This window comes from Bufo gargarizans, chromosome 4 (genome assembly GCF_014858855.1).
Source record: "Bufo gargarizans isolate SCDJY-AF-19 chromosome 4, ASM1485885v1, whole genome shotgun sequence".
NCBI lineage: Eukaryota > Metazoa > Chordata > Amphibia > Anura > Bufonidae > Bufo > Bufo gargarizans.
This window is the reverse complement of record NC_058083.1, coordinates 290,590,388-290,609,182: the sequence shown is the minus strand read 5'-3', so window position 1 is coordinate 290,609,182 and position 18,795 is coordinate 290,590,388. Positions and strand designations below refer to the sequence as shown.

The following is an 18,795-nucleotide window of genomic DNA, read 5'->3' as shown; positions in this document are numbered from 1 at the left end:
ACACGCGCCCCATGATCCCCAGAGTCGGACCAGACAGACTGCCTTGCCAACAAACGCCCTAATATATCCACAATAGCTTTGTTGGTATTGGAGACATCCTGTACCACACTAGACAGGGAACGCACGCCATTCCGGTTATTCCATAGGTTGGGAAGTGGGAAGCAACGGGTCTGCAAAGCAGAGGGAGTCTGACTGAGGGGATGGAAATTTTGCACGACACGACGCACAAGCAAAATGACGCACCAAAGGGACCGCCTGCTTCGGGACCTGGGGTCTGGGCTCAGACATGGTGACAATCCTGGCGCCGAGAAAGAGGGGAAGGTTAGGCCCTGTAAGAAGGGACAAACAGCACTTACCCAGCCTGTATCCCTCCAAACAGCAAGCCAGTCCATCAGGGTCCAGCCAGCTGCTTGGAATCCAAAAGTGGGATGAGCCCACTCTCCCTCTGCTCTGGTGCTGGCGTGGAAGGTGGGGTGACCACAAGCCACGGCCCCAAAATAACGCCCGATATCTTAGTTCCCGGCCATCATCTCTACCCCAACCCCCTGCAACACACCGACATCAGCCAGGAAAAGATAAGCCGCGGGGGGACACTGCAGGAACAGGGCACACAGAAGTCAGGGCCTCAATTACCAATGGCCCCGACTGCGCCAGAACCTGAGCCGACCAGGTAGCAGCATTCAGAGGAGGAAACCCCGCCCCTCTTATCCAAGGCGCATTCAGGAGGACGCCGCCATGGAAACGGATGCCCCCAGTAGTAGGCCCCAAATGAAGCTGGGGTGTTAATTAATAATTGCCCTGGAGGCCCTGTGGAAGCAGCCACGTCCTCAACACAGAGGAGGGTAACTCCACCCCCTCCTCTCCCTGGCGTTCAGGAACACGCCGCCGGACCAAGGAAGCCGCAGAACGCCGCGTCGTGCAGCCACACAGCAGGAGCAGCCCCCTGAGTCCTGCACGCTGGCCCTGGAAGACAAACGCCCCAGGTACCATTTAACATTTAAAGGGCTCTCATTGCTGCCAATAGTACAGGACGACCACTATGGGCAGTCTCCAAACTTTATACTCACCTGTCCGTCGTCTTCTGCCCCCCTGACTCCAGCCGGATACCCACCTTCGGTGAGCGGCCCTTTGGTGAGGGACGCTACACCGGAAACAGAGGGGACTTGTGGTGGGCGGCCGTGGTGATGCGAATGCTGGCGGGAGACAGGTTTTTACAGGAACTTCTGGTCCTCCTTTTCTTCTGGATCAGGGGGGTTTGGGTGACCCCCTGGTCTCCCATCTCCTGGGTGGGAGTGCAGGCAGTTTTACGGACTGCCTGAAACTTCGCGCTAAAGGAAAGAAGAAAAAACTAAATAATCAGCAGACCTGCAACGCAGGGAGGTCTGCCTACTACAGACAATAAGCTAAAACTGATTTAGCTTGGTCCCTGTAGGAAGGAGCTTACACTTTGTGTGCTTAGTGTCCACCTCCTAGCTGCAACAGCTATACCCATGGTCAAAGCCTGTGTCCCCCAATGAGATGGATGAGAAATACATACGGTTGCGTGCATGAGCCCTTAAAGGCAACCTGTCAGTAACTTTAAGCTGTCCATACTAACAGCAGAATAAAGTAGAGACAGGTGAGTTGATTTCAGCGGTCTGTCATTTATAAGCTAAAAGTAACTGGTTGCCGAGAACCAACATCACAATCATTGCAGACTGGGCCTGGAAAAGAGTCACGACCACCTGAGAAGAGTCATGGTTATTCATGAATTCTTGCTCTCCCTGACAGTCTTCTACCTAGTTTTCTCCCTTTCTCTCTAGGAGAGAACTGCCAATCATCAGCAGATAGTCAGGGAGAGCAGGAGATTATGAATAACCAGGACTCTTCTCAGGTAGATTTGACTCTTTTCAAGGCTCGGTCTGCAATGATTATGATGCTGGTAACCACTTACTTTAGCTCATGAGTGACACGGCGCTGAAATCAGCATTTCTGCCACTAATTTATGCTGCCCTCAGTGACGTCAGCATAAAGTTGATGACAGGTTCCCTTTAATGAGTAACGGTAATACAGTCATTGTTATTTTGATTACCTATCAGCAGGCTTTTCAGTCGTCTGTAGTCTTCATTTATTTCAAATGCATCACCAGCAAATATCAGTAGAGGCTTTGTTCCTTCTGGACACTTGGCGGACTGTAAGCACAGGATATAAGACCATATAATTATCCAAAATAAGAATCAGAATTGTAGGCCAGCAAAAAATAAACTGAACCCTAGAAACATACCCCCTTCCTCCGCAGGAATGGCCTGGTTGTTCCAGAAATGTACTATTTAAACTATTTTAATGGGGACCCAGCTGAGTCCCAGCACAACTGGCAGCGAGTCCAGTCGTATTGTACCAGGGCAGCACTTTTCAGGTGAAGTACCCTCTATGGGTAAAAATAGAAAAAAGTTGTACACTGTAAAAGAAGAGTAATAAGAAGGGATACAATTTACCCCTGTGTAGTCTGCTCTGCCCCAAACAACTGGTCTTTGCATTAAAGGGGCTGTCTCACTTCAGTAATTGGCATTTATCATGTAGAGAAAGTGAATACAAGCCACTTACTAATGTATTGAGATTGTCCATATTGGTTCCTTTGCTGGCTGGATTCATTTTTCAGTCACATTATCCACTGCTCGTTCCCAAGGGTTATGACCACCCTGCAATCCAGCAGTGGTGGCTGTGCCTGTACAATATAGGAAAAAGAGGAAGCCTCTCTGGTGGTCAGGACCATGGCAGCGCACATAGGCATGTGTACACAGATGCTCCCATCTTGGCTGCCTTGTATATACGCTGAAGCAGCGGCCATAACCCTTGGAGATGAGCAATCTATAATGCGATGGAAAAATTAACCAAGCCAGCAAAGGAGGCAATATGGACAATCACAATACATTAGTAAGTGCCTTGTATTAACTTTCTCTACATGATAAATGCCATTTATTGAAGTGAGACCGCCCCTTTATGCAAAGACCAGTTGTTTGGGGCAGGTTACACAGGGGTAAATCGCATCCCTTCTTAGGCTACTTTCCGGTATTGAAATCCATCATAGAGTCTCAATACCGGAAAAAAAAACGCTTCTGTTTTGTCCCCATTCATTGTCAATGGGGACAAAACATAACTGAACAGAACGGAATGTTCCAAAATGCATTCAGTTCTGTTTGGTTGTATTCTCATCCCGAAGAGCAAACTGCAGCATGTGATGCGGAGCAAGACGGATCAGTCATGACCCACAATGCAAGTCAATGGGGATGTTTTCTCCGACAATAGAAAACTGATCTGTCCCCCTTTGACTTTCAATGGAGTTCATGTCTTGGGTATATTAAAGATAATACAACCGGATTCGTTCTTAACAGATGTAGGCGGTTGTATTATCAGTAAAGGAAGCGTTTCTGCTGAACCCTGCCGGATTCAGCAAAAATGCTAGTGTGAAAGTAGCCTTATCCCTCTTTTACAGTGTGCAACTTTTTCCCTTTTTTACCCATAGAGGGGATTTCACCTGAAAAGTGCTGGGACTCAGGTTTCCTGGATGCCAAAAATAAGGACCATGATAATAACTTCCTGGAACTACAGAAAGGTTCCTCTCTGAGCTGTACATTGATGAAGCACAAGTTATAAAGGGCCATTTGTACAATATGTACCACCAGCTTTTTATACCAGGTCCATATTTTGAGCATGGCGATATACGGTTGCAGGACTTAAAGGGATTCGGTCATCATCATTGAGTGTATATAACCGCCTATAAGGCACTGTAGGTCTCCCAGAGGGCTTTCTAAGCATACCTGTATATGCAATATAAGTGTGGTGAAGAGCTTGGAAAAAAGCCCAAGGGGCGGTACTTATTCTCGGAGTCCAGTGGCGCTTATTCCTAATAAACCCCGCTCCTCCCCTCATCTTGTGTTCTTCAGATTTTAATGCTGCAGCAGGGAGACGTCCGCAAATCAAGAAGAATGACAGAATCCCTTTAATCCATGTGAAACACTCCTTCCCTGTACAGATTATAATCGAAGATACAATCTGGCTTCCTGGTTACAGTAGTGGTTCCCCGGATCTGGACAGGGGAGGTGCTGTGGCCATGTATTGCAGTCAGAATAACGCCATTTTTTGTTATCCTTGTATCTGAAGCAAAAGGTTTTCACTGCAAAGGGCCCAGCTATTACCCCTTTCTAGTGGTAGAGAAAGAAGCGATTTCGGGAGATTTTCACCATTTCACCTTATAGTGTCATATGGCAAAGTTGCTCTGGTACCAAGGTTTTTGAATAAAAGGCACACTTGTATAGAAATGATCCAAATAAAAACCTTTGTCCAGAGGTGGGTGCACTAGTTCCCACAGAGTTTTTGTAGCAATACCCAATGGGGGAGAAGGGGAATTCTTGGGGCTCTATTCTGTGGTCTCTCCCTTTATAAATTATACATTTATGAGTATAGCCCAAGAGACTGTCAGAGTTGGTATATTTTAACACTATACCTTTGCCCTGTTGCTTGGCAGGTACTGGTGGAAATGCGGCCTCCCTTTGAAGTGAACAAGGGACTCCTCCAATGAAATACATTTAAAAGGAGTATACAGCTGGGAAAATCTTTCAAATGATTAATAAGGGTCCTAAACTTCTACAAACAAAGTCAGGTGATCTTGTGGTGGGCATTGAAAGTCATCGCTAGTATGTCTTGCCCTAATTAAAGGGGTTGTCTCATCATAGACAATGGGGGCATATCGCTAGGATATGCCCCCATTGTCTTATAGGTGAGGGTCCCACCGCTGGGACCTGCACCTATTTAGAGAATGGAGCCCTGCAAGGTGGTGGCTGGAGGACTCTGGTTTGGCCACCACCAAGCCGGCTCCCCATAGAAGTGAATGGGAGCATACCGCACATGTGCGGCCCCCGCTCCTATTCATTTCTATGGGGCCATTTTCACCTGCCCCATAGAAAATGAATAAAGGGCAGCAGCGCATGCGCCCTCCTTCAGTTTCCGGGCTCCGTTCTTGATATATCCTAGGGATATGCCTCCATTGTCCACAATGAGACAACCCCGTTAAGACCGTACGGGACATTGCCATGTCATATAGGATGTTGGTGCTCCAAAAGTCCCACATTCTTGGCTTCTTTAGTAATCATATATAATACAATGCACCAAACTTTGGCCACTTCTGATCTATCTATACGGGTCCATTTCTGGTGTCCAGAGTAAAAGGAGTTGTGATTTAGCTAACAAAACTGCTCTGCGTGCAAATTGGTCTGGGCAACTATTAAATCAATTAAATCATCAGGAAAAACCAGATTAAAAAATAAATAAATCTAATTCTCAGAATCTAGTGGGGTAAAATTGTATACACGAGTTCAGAGTTTCTAGCGGACAAGAAGGACATGAGGAATGACTGGTTATCTTTACTAGTGGACTCTGTATCTGAAGCGACAGTGGTATAGGGCTCTTCCATTGTCCTACATTCTCTTGGACATTTTGAGTGGTACAAAAAACAGACACCCCAGTTAGGCACAAATAAATTTTGATGCACCAACTAGGAAGAACTAATTGCCCCATAATACTTTTTGTACAAAAAAAACTAACAAACAAAAAAACGAGGTGAAGTGATCACAGGAGACCCCAGATCCATCAAATGTGCCTAATCAGCCCACAGACCGGTTGAATGGGATGACACGATGACAGGAGCTGCACAGCAGCTAAGGGAGTTGCCATGGATGGGAGTAAGAAATTAGAGAGATGGTTATTGGCGATCATTCCACACAGCAAAAAACATTCTCTGATCGCTCAGGTAGCGGCCAGCTACGGTCAAGAACCACAGGGCCAGTTAGGCTGCTTGTTATTTAACTAATGAAGACCGCACTGTATAGCCGGTCTGCGTGATTATGGTCCGGGTCACAGTTATAATAATGTTATATAGTATTCTTCAAATGGCCTACTTAGAAGAGGTAATCAGAACTTTGTCTATGTAATTTTTAGGGTTGAGCAAATCGGGTGTGGATTGCTGTATCCGAACGCAATATCGCCTCCATCCTACTGTAAAATGTATTGCCTAAGCAGAGGTCTTTGAGGTTTCAGCGTATATCGCACGACTTACTTCATCTCGCCTCTATCACGTGTCACTCCGTTTAAAAGAATTACTGTAACAAAATACCAAGCCAAACTCTGCTTCGTGCCTCATTAAAGAAGCAGAGTTTACCTTTGTATTCTAATACAGTAATTTATGTGAATAAAACGAAGTGACACATGATAGGGGTGAGACAAAGCAAGTCTTGCGATATTTGCTGAACCTTCGGAAAGACCTCAGCAGTGGCAATACATTTTACAGTAGGACAATGCTGACACTCAACGTAGTTTTTAAGAGAATCGGGTTTTGGATACCGCAATCCGAACCAGATTCGCTCAACCCTAATAATTTTATTAGTCCTAAATCCAGGCACAGGTTTATGATGTGCCACAGTAATCAGACATGCACCTTTACAGCTCCCCTGAGCTAGCTGTCCCAAACTGCCAGGCTGCCCATCCCGTAGGCGCCAGACAGTAGTTTAAACAATCCAGTACTTGCGCAAAAGAGGATGCGGCTGTGGATGGGCAAGAAAGTGGTCATGTGCTTAACCCACGTGCTCGTTAAAATTTTGGTTCCCATGGAACACAAGTTTCACTTTTTGAATTTAATTAATGAGATAAACTTTGATGACATTGTTATTTATGGAGATTCACTAGTACATAGCCGGAGGACATAAATCCAGGGATCTTATGACATGCAGATCAGCTGAGCTGAAAGGTACATGTCTGATTGCTGTGGCACAGCATGGACTTGAGCACCAATTCAGCCTGGATTCTTTTAAAGTGACCAACCTTTTAATAAGTTATAGAAACAACAGGAAGAAAATATAGGTCTGAAGTCACAATATACAAAAGAGCCCAACCAAATAAAACATTAACCAGAACTGAAACATACCTTAACATCTTGTAAAGCCACAAACTTCTCCAAGCCTAGCTCAATCATATCCAGGACATGAAAATCAAACATCCGGCCTAGTAAACAAACATAAATGCAATGTGAAAATGGCACCATGCATTAACAGAATCTCAAGTATACGAAAACTGGAAAAATGCTCAGGGGAAAATTTATCAAGAAAGGCATTTTATATGCTGGTCTTAACCCTTTCAGGACATTGTGATTTTCCGTTTTGGTTATTTACTTCCTGCTTTCCTACAGCCATACATTTATTTTTCTGTTCATATAGACGTTGAAGGGCTTGTTTTTTGCAGGACAAGTTGTACTTTCTAATGTTACCATTTAAAATATTGCATGGAAAGCTGGAAAAACAATTCCAAATGAGGTGGAATTGGAAAAAACTATGCTATAGTTTTACGGGTTTTGTTTTTACAGCGTTCTGGTGTTTTACTACTTAAAAATGTTTTTATTTATTAATATTAATCATTTATTTTTATTATGGGGAAAGGGGGTGATTACAATTTTCAAAATAAACAGCAGAAGTGGAGGAAATATGAACTAGTCCCAATGAATGATGACAGAGTATACTGTTAGAGCAAGGCGATTGTGAGATTGAGTGACAAAAGAAGGAATTTGATAATTAGGGTGGGATGCCATCAGGTCCACACAATCGAGTGCGAGTGCATAACTCCTGAAAGATTTGAGGTCTATGCGTTCCCTGCTTAGGAAACTTGCCATCCAATTTTTCCACACCTGGAATGTGGACGGCTGACAGGGCTGGTATGTGAACCTCTACCATTCTGAAGATCAGAGAAATGACTCCTCGAGTGAGAGAGACTACTACTCCTGGACCGTTAAGGACTGAAGAAACCTTTTCTATCTGTGAAGACTGGTGTCTTGTGTGACAACTACCCATGAGAGACTGATGAAGGATCAACCAATAGTCAGCATGGGAGAGGACAGCCACCACTGGACTAACATTGGAAGGCATAACTGATCGTTCAGTGAGGACAGAGACTTGTTCCATTTGTTCAAGATTGCTTGCTGAAGAGGATGGCAGCAAAATTGGGTGTATGGGACTTATTCCACTGTTGCAATCAAGAGCCCAAGGTCTTAGATGCAAAGTAGAATCGGTAACAAGCGAGGAGGGGAAATCTCAAAGGACAATGCTGCATAAGCAGGTTATCTTCTCTGGAGGAAGGATTACTCTGGCACATATATGTCAAAGAAGATCCCTAGAAAGACAATCTATTGGGAGGGAACAGGTTGGATTTCTGGATGTTGATTAACAACCCAAAGTGGTGAAGTGTGTCCAGGACTATCCCTCAGACTGGCAAAGTTGGAGCATGCTTTGACAAGAATGTCACTCAGTATGGATTCGCAATGATCCCTCTCACATGAAGAGCCATGAGCGAAGCAAATACCTTGGTAAATGTCTTCGGTGCTGTTGCTAACCCCAACAGAAGTGCCAGAAACTAACAGTGGAGGGGCCCCAATGAGAATCTTAGTACTATTGCTGCATGACACTGATTGGGCTGCAGAGGTAGGCATCTTGGATGTTTATGGAAGACATGAACTCCCCGTAGAGACTCCATGTGAGTGCTTCATTTGGAGAAATCTGTTGAGGATCTTAAATCCAGCAAAAGGTGAACTTGACTATTTGTTGGGAACTATAAACAGGTTTGAATAAAAACTGAGGAATCTTTTACAATGAAGGACTGGAACAATTACTCCCTGAGCTTGTAGGACCCATGTGACTTAGGGTTGCACCGGATATAGAACTTTCGATACCCAGTTGATACTTTTGTACCCGGATTCGCTATTTTCTGATACTAGGCTGTGCTACTGTGCAGCCTAATACATTTTTATTAAGGAGTTAATTATATTCATTGGTGGCGCAGTGGGCGCAGTGGCCGCAGTGGCCACAGGGTCGTCCCCCCCCCCCCCCCCCCCCCAACTCCTCAGTATATTCATTGGTAGCTTCTGATCGGAGCCCCAGCAGTGAAATCCCAGGGCTCCGATCGGTTACAAGGGGCAGCCAGGACAGTACTGAAGCCATCCATGGCTGCCATAGTAAGCTCCCTGCTGCTGTGTGCACAAAGCACAGGGCAGCAGGGACAGTGTAAAATCCAATTCACCCTAATAGACCTCTATTAGGGTTAATAGGACATAGGTTCTAGCAATAAAAAAAAAAAAAGTTTAAAAACACCAAAATATTACTACATACTAATTTCCAGTAACATTTAAGGGAGGGAATATACGAGCAGTCATGGTGGATTCAAGGAAACAGAATTACAGGTAAGTCCAATTTCGGTTTTCCATTTCATCCACCATGACAGCTACAGGTGAGAACTAACAGATTATACAGTAGGGGGGGGGGGGGGGGGGTTACTCTGCTTGCAGAATTATATGGCCAAAAGGTCAGATCTGTAGAGATATTTATCCAGTAATGTTTTATGAACATATTTATACTAGACCATGTAGCGGCCTTACATATCTTATCCAGAGATGCGCCCGCTTTTTCTGCCCATGAGGAAGCCATTGCCCTGGTGTAATGGTCTTTTATTCTAGAAGGACACATAAGACGCATTAGGCTTTGGTAAGCTTCTTTTCTTTATTGCGACCTGAATTAACAGATTGTCATCTTTTCTAAACTCATTAGTTGCTGCCAGGTACTGGATAATTTCCCTTACAACAAAAAGATGGAACTGTTCTTCTGTAGGGTTTTAAGGATCACTAAAATGACAGTAAGAATTTCCTGGCCCCTATGGAAGTCAGAGACCACCTTTGGAAGGAACCCTGGGTCTAATTTTAGTACTATCCTATCGGAAGAAATTCATAGACATGGTTCCCTGCATGAGAGGGCCTGTATTTCCCCCAAGTGTCTAGCTGATGTTATGGCTATCAAGAAGGCAGTTTTAAAAGGAAATATGTTTAATGGAAATGTCCTGGACAGGGGCAAGGTGATCTTAGCCCCCTTAGGACTAAATTGAAATCCCATTGAGGAACTTTAGGAGTTAATGATGGTCTAAGTATGGATGCTGCTCTTATGAATCTTTTCACCCATCTATGATCGGATAGATTTGTGTCGTAGAATGCCCCCAGGGCGGAGATCTGGACTTTTTAGGGTATACCTGGTCTAAGGCCCAGGTCTATTCCTTTCTCAAGAAAATCTAGAATTTTTTGAATACATGGGGAGGACATATTTGGAGAGTCTTCTCCCAACCAACTACAGTGCCTCTTCCAAAATTTTTGGGGTAGATAGCTGAGGTAACCTTTTTTCTACTGGCCTTTAATGTACAAATAACCTTATCCGGAGTGCCCCTTATTCCTTAAGACCTCGCTCTCAGGATCCAGGCCAACAGCTTTAAAAACCAGGGATTCTAATGAAGGATTGGGCCCTGAGACAGGATGTCCTTTTGAAACATCGTTACCCAAGGTTCCTCCAGAGGTATTTTCTTTAGAATGGAGAACCAGCTTCTTTTGGGCCCGTAGGGCGTTGTTAATATCACCATTACTGGGTCTGTTAGAATTTTCTGTAGAACTCAAGGTATTTAGAGCCCAGGGAGGAAATGCACATGCTAGATTCCATGTCCATTTTATTGAAAAGGCGTCTACTGCCCATGGCCGCTCTCTGGGATCTAAGGAGCAAAAGCGTTCGACTTTGAGGCGAACAGGTCTATTTGTGGTTGGCCCCCTTTTTCGGAAATCTTCTGAAAGAATCCTAGATTTAACGACCATTCCCCCAGGTCTACGGTTTTTCTGTTCAAGAAATCTGCCTCTAGATTTTTCTGATCCCCTTGACGTTTTAAATAAGTCGTATTGTCAGAAAATATTTTTATATCTTTTCCGCCTAAAAGGTTTTGAGCTACTTTTAAGGGTCTACCAGACTGTTCACAGCTCTTTGTAATTTGAGGATTTGTTTTTTACTTCTTTTGACCACCTTCCCTGCCAGGTTGATGAGGCTACTTTTGCGTCTGTCATAATTTGTATCTCTGGTTCTTTCAGACAGAGAACGCCTTTTGATAGATTTATCTTTTTCCTCCACCAGTTTAAATCTGACTTTACTTGGTATGGAATGATTATCTTTCTGTCTAGGGACGACTTTTTTTGTTCCAACACCGTAGAATTCATGTTTGTTTAAACCCCCTGGCCTTTGCCCCCTGATAAATCCTCTATAGGGTCTGGACTGCGAACTGAAGGGACGAAAAAGTTTCTTTTTTTACTCTCCTCAGGAAACCCTTTCTTTTTATCGACTGCTTTTTCTTAGATTTTATCTAGTACAGGGCCGAAAACATTCACCTGAAAAAGCTAGAAGACCTCCAAGGCGAAACTGTGTTTTGTCTCACCCCCCAGGATTTCATCCACAGCGCTCTTCTGGCCAAGTTTGAAAGAGCTGTGTCTTTGGCCACAAATCTGATTCTGCAGAAGCGTCTGCCAGAAATGCGGTGAAGGATCTAAGAAGGGGAATGGAGGGAAAAATTTCTTCCCTAGGAGTTTTATTCTTTTTTTTTGTTTTTCTAACTCATTGAGCCAGAAGTACATAGCTCTAGCCACGGAAGTTGCCGCTATTTGTCTTTACTCCAAACATGGAGGCTTACCAGCATTTTCTCAAAAAGGGCATCAGCCTTTTGTTCAATGGTATCTCGTAACTGTGATGAATCCTCAAAAGGCTGGGAAGTTTACTTAACTTTTGCCACCTGTATATCGATTTTTTAGATATTGTTAAAGATTTTTGTTTCAGATGGATCAAAGAGTAATTTTTTCTAAACTCTTGAGACCTCTAATCTTTTTCCAGATCTGTCCATTCATATCCTTAATATTTTCATTAATGGGAAATACGTTTGATTTCTTCGCACGTAATGCCCCAAACATTGTTTTTATAGTTTTCAACAATTTTTCGCCTTCTGACAATTTAACATCCTCGGGAGTTTTTTTTTTTTTTTTTGCACAAGTGGCACACTTAATATATTTTGGTTTAATTTTTGTTTCTTTCACTCCCTACAAGACAAGAGTAACCAGGTATCAGAAGGTAATTTTCCCCAAAAATAAAAATGGAGGACAAATTTGCAGATCTCCCCACAGGGGAACTCACTGTTAGAGTGGCCAAGGTTGGGTCTGCGTTATTCATGTGGGTACTGGGAGCCTCTGGAGCAGACATGCTGCAGTGTCCGTGGAGACTGTTTATCCAAATCGCCTCCTTTTTCGGACCTAGGGCAGCGTCTGACATCACCATCCCGCGTCTCTGCCGCTCACCGCGCTCCACACATGTCACAAGCTCCGCCCAGCCTGCTGGGAACAGAGCGCTGTAACCTGGCCACTCTCCCCACGGAGTGCAGCGTCCAGCTCATGCTGCGGTCTGCTTACTCACCAGAGGAAAGGGAGACTGCTTAGTTGGGGGTGACAGCAGGTCCCTGATGTAAGGAACGAGAGTCACCCAAGTTTCCACTCCCCAGCTTTGGCAAGTTCTGCAGGAGAGCAGAGGACACAAGACCCTTCTTAAAGGCGAAAGGTACTTCTTAAATAAAAGTAAAAGAAAATAAAAAATAAGAACTCTTCACCTCCCCCTTAGGGCGGCCTCTCTGTGCAGTGCCCCTGTAGGGACAGGGAACACTAAAGGGAGAGAGTGGGTGGGGGCTTTTAATCTCTGTGTATTCCTGCCCTACAGAGGTCAATCTCACCTGTAGCAGTCATGGTGGATGAAATGGAAAGTCAGAACTATTTAAAAAAGATGTCCTATGCGATGAACGCAGTGACAAAAAAAATAAACACACAAATCGACGTTTTTTTTGTCACCTTGGCCCCCCCCAAAATAGGATAGGAGTGTTCTATTATGTGCCAGACGTTCCATAAAATGCGGAATGCGCGTGGCTTTCTTGGAGTTTTATTTTTTCGTGTGGTATTGAGCATTGCAATACTTTTTTATGGTATCGAAATCAAATCAACATTTTGGTATTGTGACAACCCTAGTGTGGCTTCAAACAATGTTGAGGTTTTGGCTTGGAAGGCTGGGGTGGTCCCTTGGAAAGCCAGACCTTACAAAACAAAACATGTAACCACACCCCAGCCAAGCAAGCTTGGATGGGGGCTGAAAATGGAGTGGACGTAGACTTGGAGGAAGAGAGTTTGGATAAGTTGTGGTGAGGTCATCATGAAAGGTTTGAAGGACTTCTTTTGTGGTCCTGAGTTGTCTTCAACCCAGAAGGCTGGGGGCTTGGAAAGCACCTAAAGGAGAGAAAGTAGGGCCTAGTCCTTTTGAAGCTGTTGGCATGGGCTGATCTATACTGTTGAAGACGACTGCTCTTGCCCCTGGTGGTGTCCAAGATGTGCTCGTCAAGGTTTCCACCAAAAAAGCAGAAGCCAGCAAAGGGGAGAGCTGTGAGCACTTTTTTTGAAAGAGTTATTTGCCACCCACCAAAAAAACAAACAAAAAACCACAAGGTTCTATGCATGGCAACCAGCTGATGAATGTGCCATTAATCTGGTAGCTTCCACAGAGGCTTCACAGATGTAGGATTACTACCTGATAAGTAAGGCTAATATGTGTACGGTGTGCAAAAATAGATAGCCACAACCAAAAAAGGGGTGCAGAGATATATGATGTGTGTTTCAATTACTCTGCAGGGTTAAAAGACAAGACTAATGGGAGGCCCTTTAGTACTTATTTTGCCCAGACAATGGTGAGGTCATCTGTGGTTGGTTAAGTGCACACCGTGTAACTGCCGCCCAGATGGCAAGAACACCCAGGGGAGGCTCAACTCAAGAGGAGCCAACCTGCTCAGGAATTCACTAAGAAGCTTAGAGGAACTTCCTGAATACTAGTTATACATTAACTACAATAGTACTGTATGCACTAGGCTTAAGAAGTATTTAAACTACTGATAAACATTTATTTGGAAGGAACTGTTTCTTCACGATAACTGCCTGCTCATCAGGGGAGGTGGAGAGCTGCATTTAAATGCAGATATCACCTCCACTGTATGGGGGTAGATGAACGATGGCTACTTCCACCACTCGTCCTCATAAAAATTATTTGTGTCTGGGCAGCAGAGTGCTGTTTAAAAAGCATAATGTGCTGCCCAGAAACAATGATTGAGGTGTCCACATAAACAATCATTTCACCTTATGAACAAGCATTTTGCTTGTCCAGCGGGTGATGAGCAGCACCTTTACAAAAGGCAGATTATCCAGAACAAGCGTTGTAAATGTAGAATTAGGCACTCCATTTCAACTTTTACTTTTTTTTTTTTTTAAGACAGCAGTGCATATATATATATATATATATATATATATATATATATATATATATATATATATATATAGTAAAACAGACTTACCAAAGATCAAGTTGTTTGGCCGTTTCTTATTATGAGACCCAAACACAAATAATGAGCAGTCAGATTTCTTTGAAAAAAATTCCTAGAAAACAGTGAAATCTGTTTTAGTGCACAATGTTACTGAAGATGCCAACACTACGTAAAGCTGAAGAGTGATTAATTAGCAATGATGTAGTAATAGGCTAGTCTTTGTTGCAACTGTCATAACTACAGCAAAACTGCATCAGTTTTTAGAAAACAAAAACTGCTCAAGTAAACACACTATTAGGCCTCATGCACACGGCCTTAACAGTTTTTTCAGTCCACAAACCGCAAATCCTGAGCGTGTGCATCCTACATTTTCCTTCCCGCAGTATTTTTCAAATGCCAATTTTTGTCCACAAAACGGACAAGAATAGGACATATTCAAATTTTTGGAGGGGCAGTGGAACAGACATATGTTGTCTGCATCTTTTGCGGCCCCACTGAAATGAGTGGGTCCGCATCCAATCGCAAATAAATGCGTGTCGGATGTAGGACGAAACTACGGTTCAGTGCATGAGGCCTTAGGGTGGCATTCAGCACAGCTTTTTTTTTTTTTTTTATAAATTTTTTGCCAAAGTCAGAAGTGGATCCAGCAAAAAGAATTCCCCTAAAGAAAAACAAAACCACAAACTACCACAAAAACCTGTGTGAAAAACCCACTCTTAGGCTACATGCACACAACCGTTGTGTGTTTTGCGGTCCGCAAAACACGGATGGTGTCCGTGTGCATTCCACAATATGCAGAACGACACGGACAGCCTTTAATATAACTGCCTATTCTTGACTGCAAAGCCCAGACAAGAATAGGACATTTTTTTTTGTTTGTTTTTTGCGAACCACATTTGCACTCATTCATTTACACTTACCAGGGATGTAGGATCGTCAAAAGGTCTGGTCATGTTTTTCCTAAACAGATATATATCCCGTTAGTTATTTCAGAAATTATTGGAGTATTACAATGAATCATGCAAATAGTGACAACTACACGGATACAACACGAATTATGACTATTCACATTGTGCAGCCAGGTGAATACATGCTAAAGGACATATCTGCTATGGGTGATATACAGCAGAACAGGAGTCACCTGCAATGTACTTTGCACCCAGTGAGTAGCTGCAGGGTCTTTACAAGGTTAAATAGATACATATTTTGAGTGGTTTAGTTTGCAGAGGAAACACAGCTCACAAACAGAGGGAATATACTTGCGCTCCTGGCCCCCGCACAGCCACTGCTTCTCCTTGTACACAGATTAAGGCTACTTTCACACTAGCGTTCGATCGGATCCGTTCTGAACGGATCCGATCATATTAATGCAGACGGAGGCTCCGTTCAGAACGGATCCGTCTGCATTAAAATGCCAAAAAAAAGCTAAGTGTGAAAATAGCCTCGGACGGATCCGTCCAGACTTTCAATGTAAAGTCAATGGGGGACGGATCCGCCTGAAGATTGAGCCATATTGTGGCATCTTCAAACGGATCCGTCCCCATTGACTTACATTGTAAGTCTGGACGGATCCATACGCCTCCGCACGGCCAGGCGGACATCCGAACGCTGCAAGCAGCGTTCAGCTGTCCGCCTGTCCGTGCGGAGGCGAGCGGAGGCTGAACGCCGCCAGACTGATGCAGTCTGAGCGGATCCGCTCCATTCAGACTGCATCAGGGCTGGACGGAGACGTTCGGGTCCGCTCGTGAGCTCCTTCAAACGGAGCTCACGAGCGGACACCCGAACGCTAGTGTGAAAGCAGCCTAAAACATCTGGTGTCAGGGGGGAGCAGTCAATGGCATGCGGGGGCGAGGCTCCCTAGAATAACCCGAGATGCTAGGGAGGCTCGTCCCCGTCTGCCATTGCCTGCTTCTTCCCCCCCCCGGCACCCAACACTGGATGTTTTCATCGGCACACAGGGAGAAGCAGCAGCGGCGCTGCAGGGAGCGGGATAAGTATATTCCTATATTCCCTCTGAGGGGCCCGGCATATGGGGGGGATTGTTTGTGAAATTGGATAACCCCTTTAACACAGTGCAGTATTTCATGGGTCATTTATAGCCATATGCAAAGCTTCTAGGGCAGATTACCTCTAAGCAATAGCATTTTTTTCATGGATACATAAGAAAAAAATCTGTGCATGGTGACATGCATTTAGTAAGGCCCCATAGTAGTCTATAGGTACAGTATTACAGATCCATAATGTGGGTGTATGCAAGCAGATACTATGTATGCACAAAGCCATGTTTCTTCAAAAGCCCCAAAATTTAATGGAATAAAAAAAAAATCCATATACACAAATAGAGATGAGATGAATATTATATATATATATATATACACACACACACACACACACACACACAATTATATAATCTAATATACACATATGCAGTTTATACCTTACCTTTTATACATCACACAGTATGGCTTTTTCAATGAACGCTGAAAAACATAAAAATCAGTTAACATAAAAGCTGTCATTTCTGCATGCGGTTTCGCAGATGGATGCAGATTATAATAGAACTGGACACTAAAGGTATGCAAAGTGTAGAGGAAAGACCTCCAAAAATGTGGCAAAACTTCTTTGTCACTAGCATTTGTAGCAGCATGGATACTTTCAGGAGAAATCTCTCATGTAAGGGTCTCCTATCATCTGTATAATAGCAAACAAAGACAAATGAAAGCAGCATCTCCAGAACTTCTGGAGATGCTGACGTCATTTGTCTTTGTTTGCTGATCGGATGACCAAAGTGGATCTGAGGTCGTGGGTGGGCTGATCCATTCCAGTGTCTACACGGTATTAAGTGCTGCTCTTAGGCCTCTTTTACAAGGGCGAGTTCTCCGGTCGGCTGCAATGCGTGATGTGAACGCATTGCACCCGCACTGAATCCAGACCCATTCATTTCTATGGGGCTGTGCACATGAGCAGTGATTTCCATGCATCACTTGTGTGTTGCGTGAAAATCACAGCATGCTCTATATTGTGCGTTTTTCACGCAACGCAGGCCCCATAAAAGTGAATGGGGCTGCGTGAAAAGCGATGCATGTCTCTGAACCAATAAAGCAATATTCTACTGGAAGAGTGTCTAATTTTTCTTCTGGGGTACCTCTGGTTCCTTTAGATCTCTTCTAAGTACATAGTATTGCGCCGCCCCATTCAGTATTCGGCACGGTGCAGGCGCAAGATTCAGAGACAACTGGAGGAGGAGGACAGAAAATTGCATCTACTGATGACCACCAGAGGTACAGCATTTGGGGCAATTGTGCTGCACTGTGGTATATGGTTCTGCTGGGACAGTATTTTGTGCTGTTGATCACACCTACTTGTGTTACCCCACCTTCTGCCCCCCCAACATGGGGCCACTTTTTTTTTTTTCAGGGCTAGTCCACCCCTGCCCTTTGCACTATTTCAATTCAATGTTGTGCGAGTGGATGTTCCCTGCCATCACTCCACTGATTGCTGAGGGTCCATCTCTGTGGGCGTTTCTTCAGCTTTTATTCTGCCCAGCTCATGGTCACAAGTGACACTGTACATGAAACCACTGCGCCACAGTCCCTTAGTTCTCAGGATCCACATACACACTCATAGAAAGTCTACCAGTCCTTAGAGTACTCTTCAAGGAGGCTGAGCACAGCAGGTCACAATGACCAGAGAAGTCATTCCGCCTCATTATTTCTGCAATTGGTGGGGGTCTTAGTACCCAGACCCCACATATGTCACAGGTACCATTTAACATTAGAGCACAGAAAACTCCACCCACATACCAGATCTTTGAGAGCCTGGGTGACAATCAGGTTGGCATTGCCCCCTTTAATAAGCATGGCATATTTGTCGTTCTCGGTAAGCTTAGACTCCCTGTGCTGAAGGAATCTCTTTGATCTCCTGTTTTTCGGTTTTCTGTAACAAGAGATCAGAACGTTACCAGTACATGGGATTACACACATGACTACTCCAGTATGATAGCAGGAGCGAAGGCTGGAGAATGAGGGAAACCCTCACCATTCAAGAGCCCGCGCCCCTACATTACTGCCACGAGCACCCGTACTCATGGGGCATCCACTACACGGAGTCCGGTACTTACACTACGCGATCTAACTCAGACATTCTGAAGTCTCTCTTCTACACACGTGTAAACTTTCCTCCACCGCACAGGATAATGACGTCACACGGCGCATTCCTGCGCGTCATCAAACCGGATACGCGTTAGGGCATATGTATTGCAGTAGAAGGGTGACACCTAGTGGACTGGAGGAAAACATCAGACCTCTCCCAGGTTCTCTGACTACTTATATTTACTATAGATTCAGAGACAAAAGGATAGAAATGTATTATATGTACTGGGTGCTCTTCAGCAAGACTTTTTAAATTGCATTGTGAAGTGAACACTCTAAAATTGTTATTCTCAGTCTTCCCCAAACAGAACTAAACATAGTCATGTGTCCTCATAAGTAGTGATGGTCAGTTCGCAGTGTTCGCCAGCGAACACATGCGGGC

The 18,795-nt window shown here is 44.3% G+C and overlaps 1 protein-coding gene across 1 annotated transcript in view; it reads right to left on the bottom strand.

Annotated features, from left to right (window-relative positions):
- RPF2 (ribosome production factor 2 homolog) overlaps positions 1 to 18,494 on the bottom strand; it is a 53,376-nt gene extending 34,882 nt beyond the window's left edge. Inside the window, exons 1-7 of the mRNA XM_044290775.1 lie at positions 18,383 to 18,494; positions 18,066 to 18,198; positions 16,705 to 16,742; positions 15,183 to 15,222; positions 14,293 to 14,374; positions 6,956 to 7,032; positions 2,072 to 2,171 (exon numbers count right to left, since the gene is read on the bottom strand). Coding sequence (XP_044146710.1) covers positions 2,072 to 2,171; positions 6,956 to 7,032; positions 14,293 to 14,374; positions 15,183 to 15,222; positions 16,705 to 16,742; positions 18,066 to 18,198; positions 18,383 to 18,405 — 493 coding nt within the window. The 5' untranslated portion in view covers positions 18,406 to 18,494. The remainder of the gene's footprint in view (positions 1 to 2,071; positions 2,172 to 6,955; positions 7,033 to 14,292; positions 14,375 to 15,182; positions 15,223 to 16,704; positions 16,743 to 18,065; positions 18,199 to 18,382) is intronic.
- Between the last annotated feature and the right edge of the window lie 301 nt (positions 18,495 to 18,795).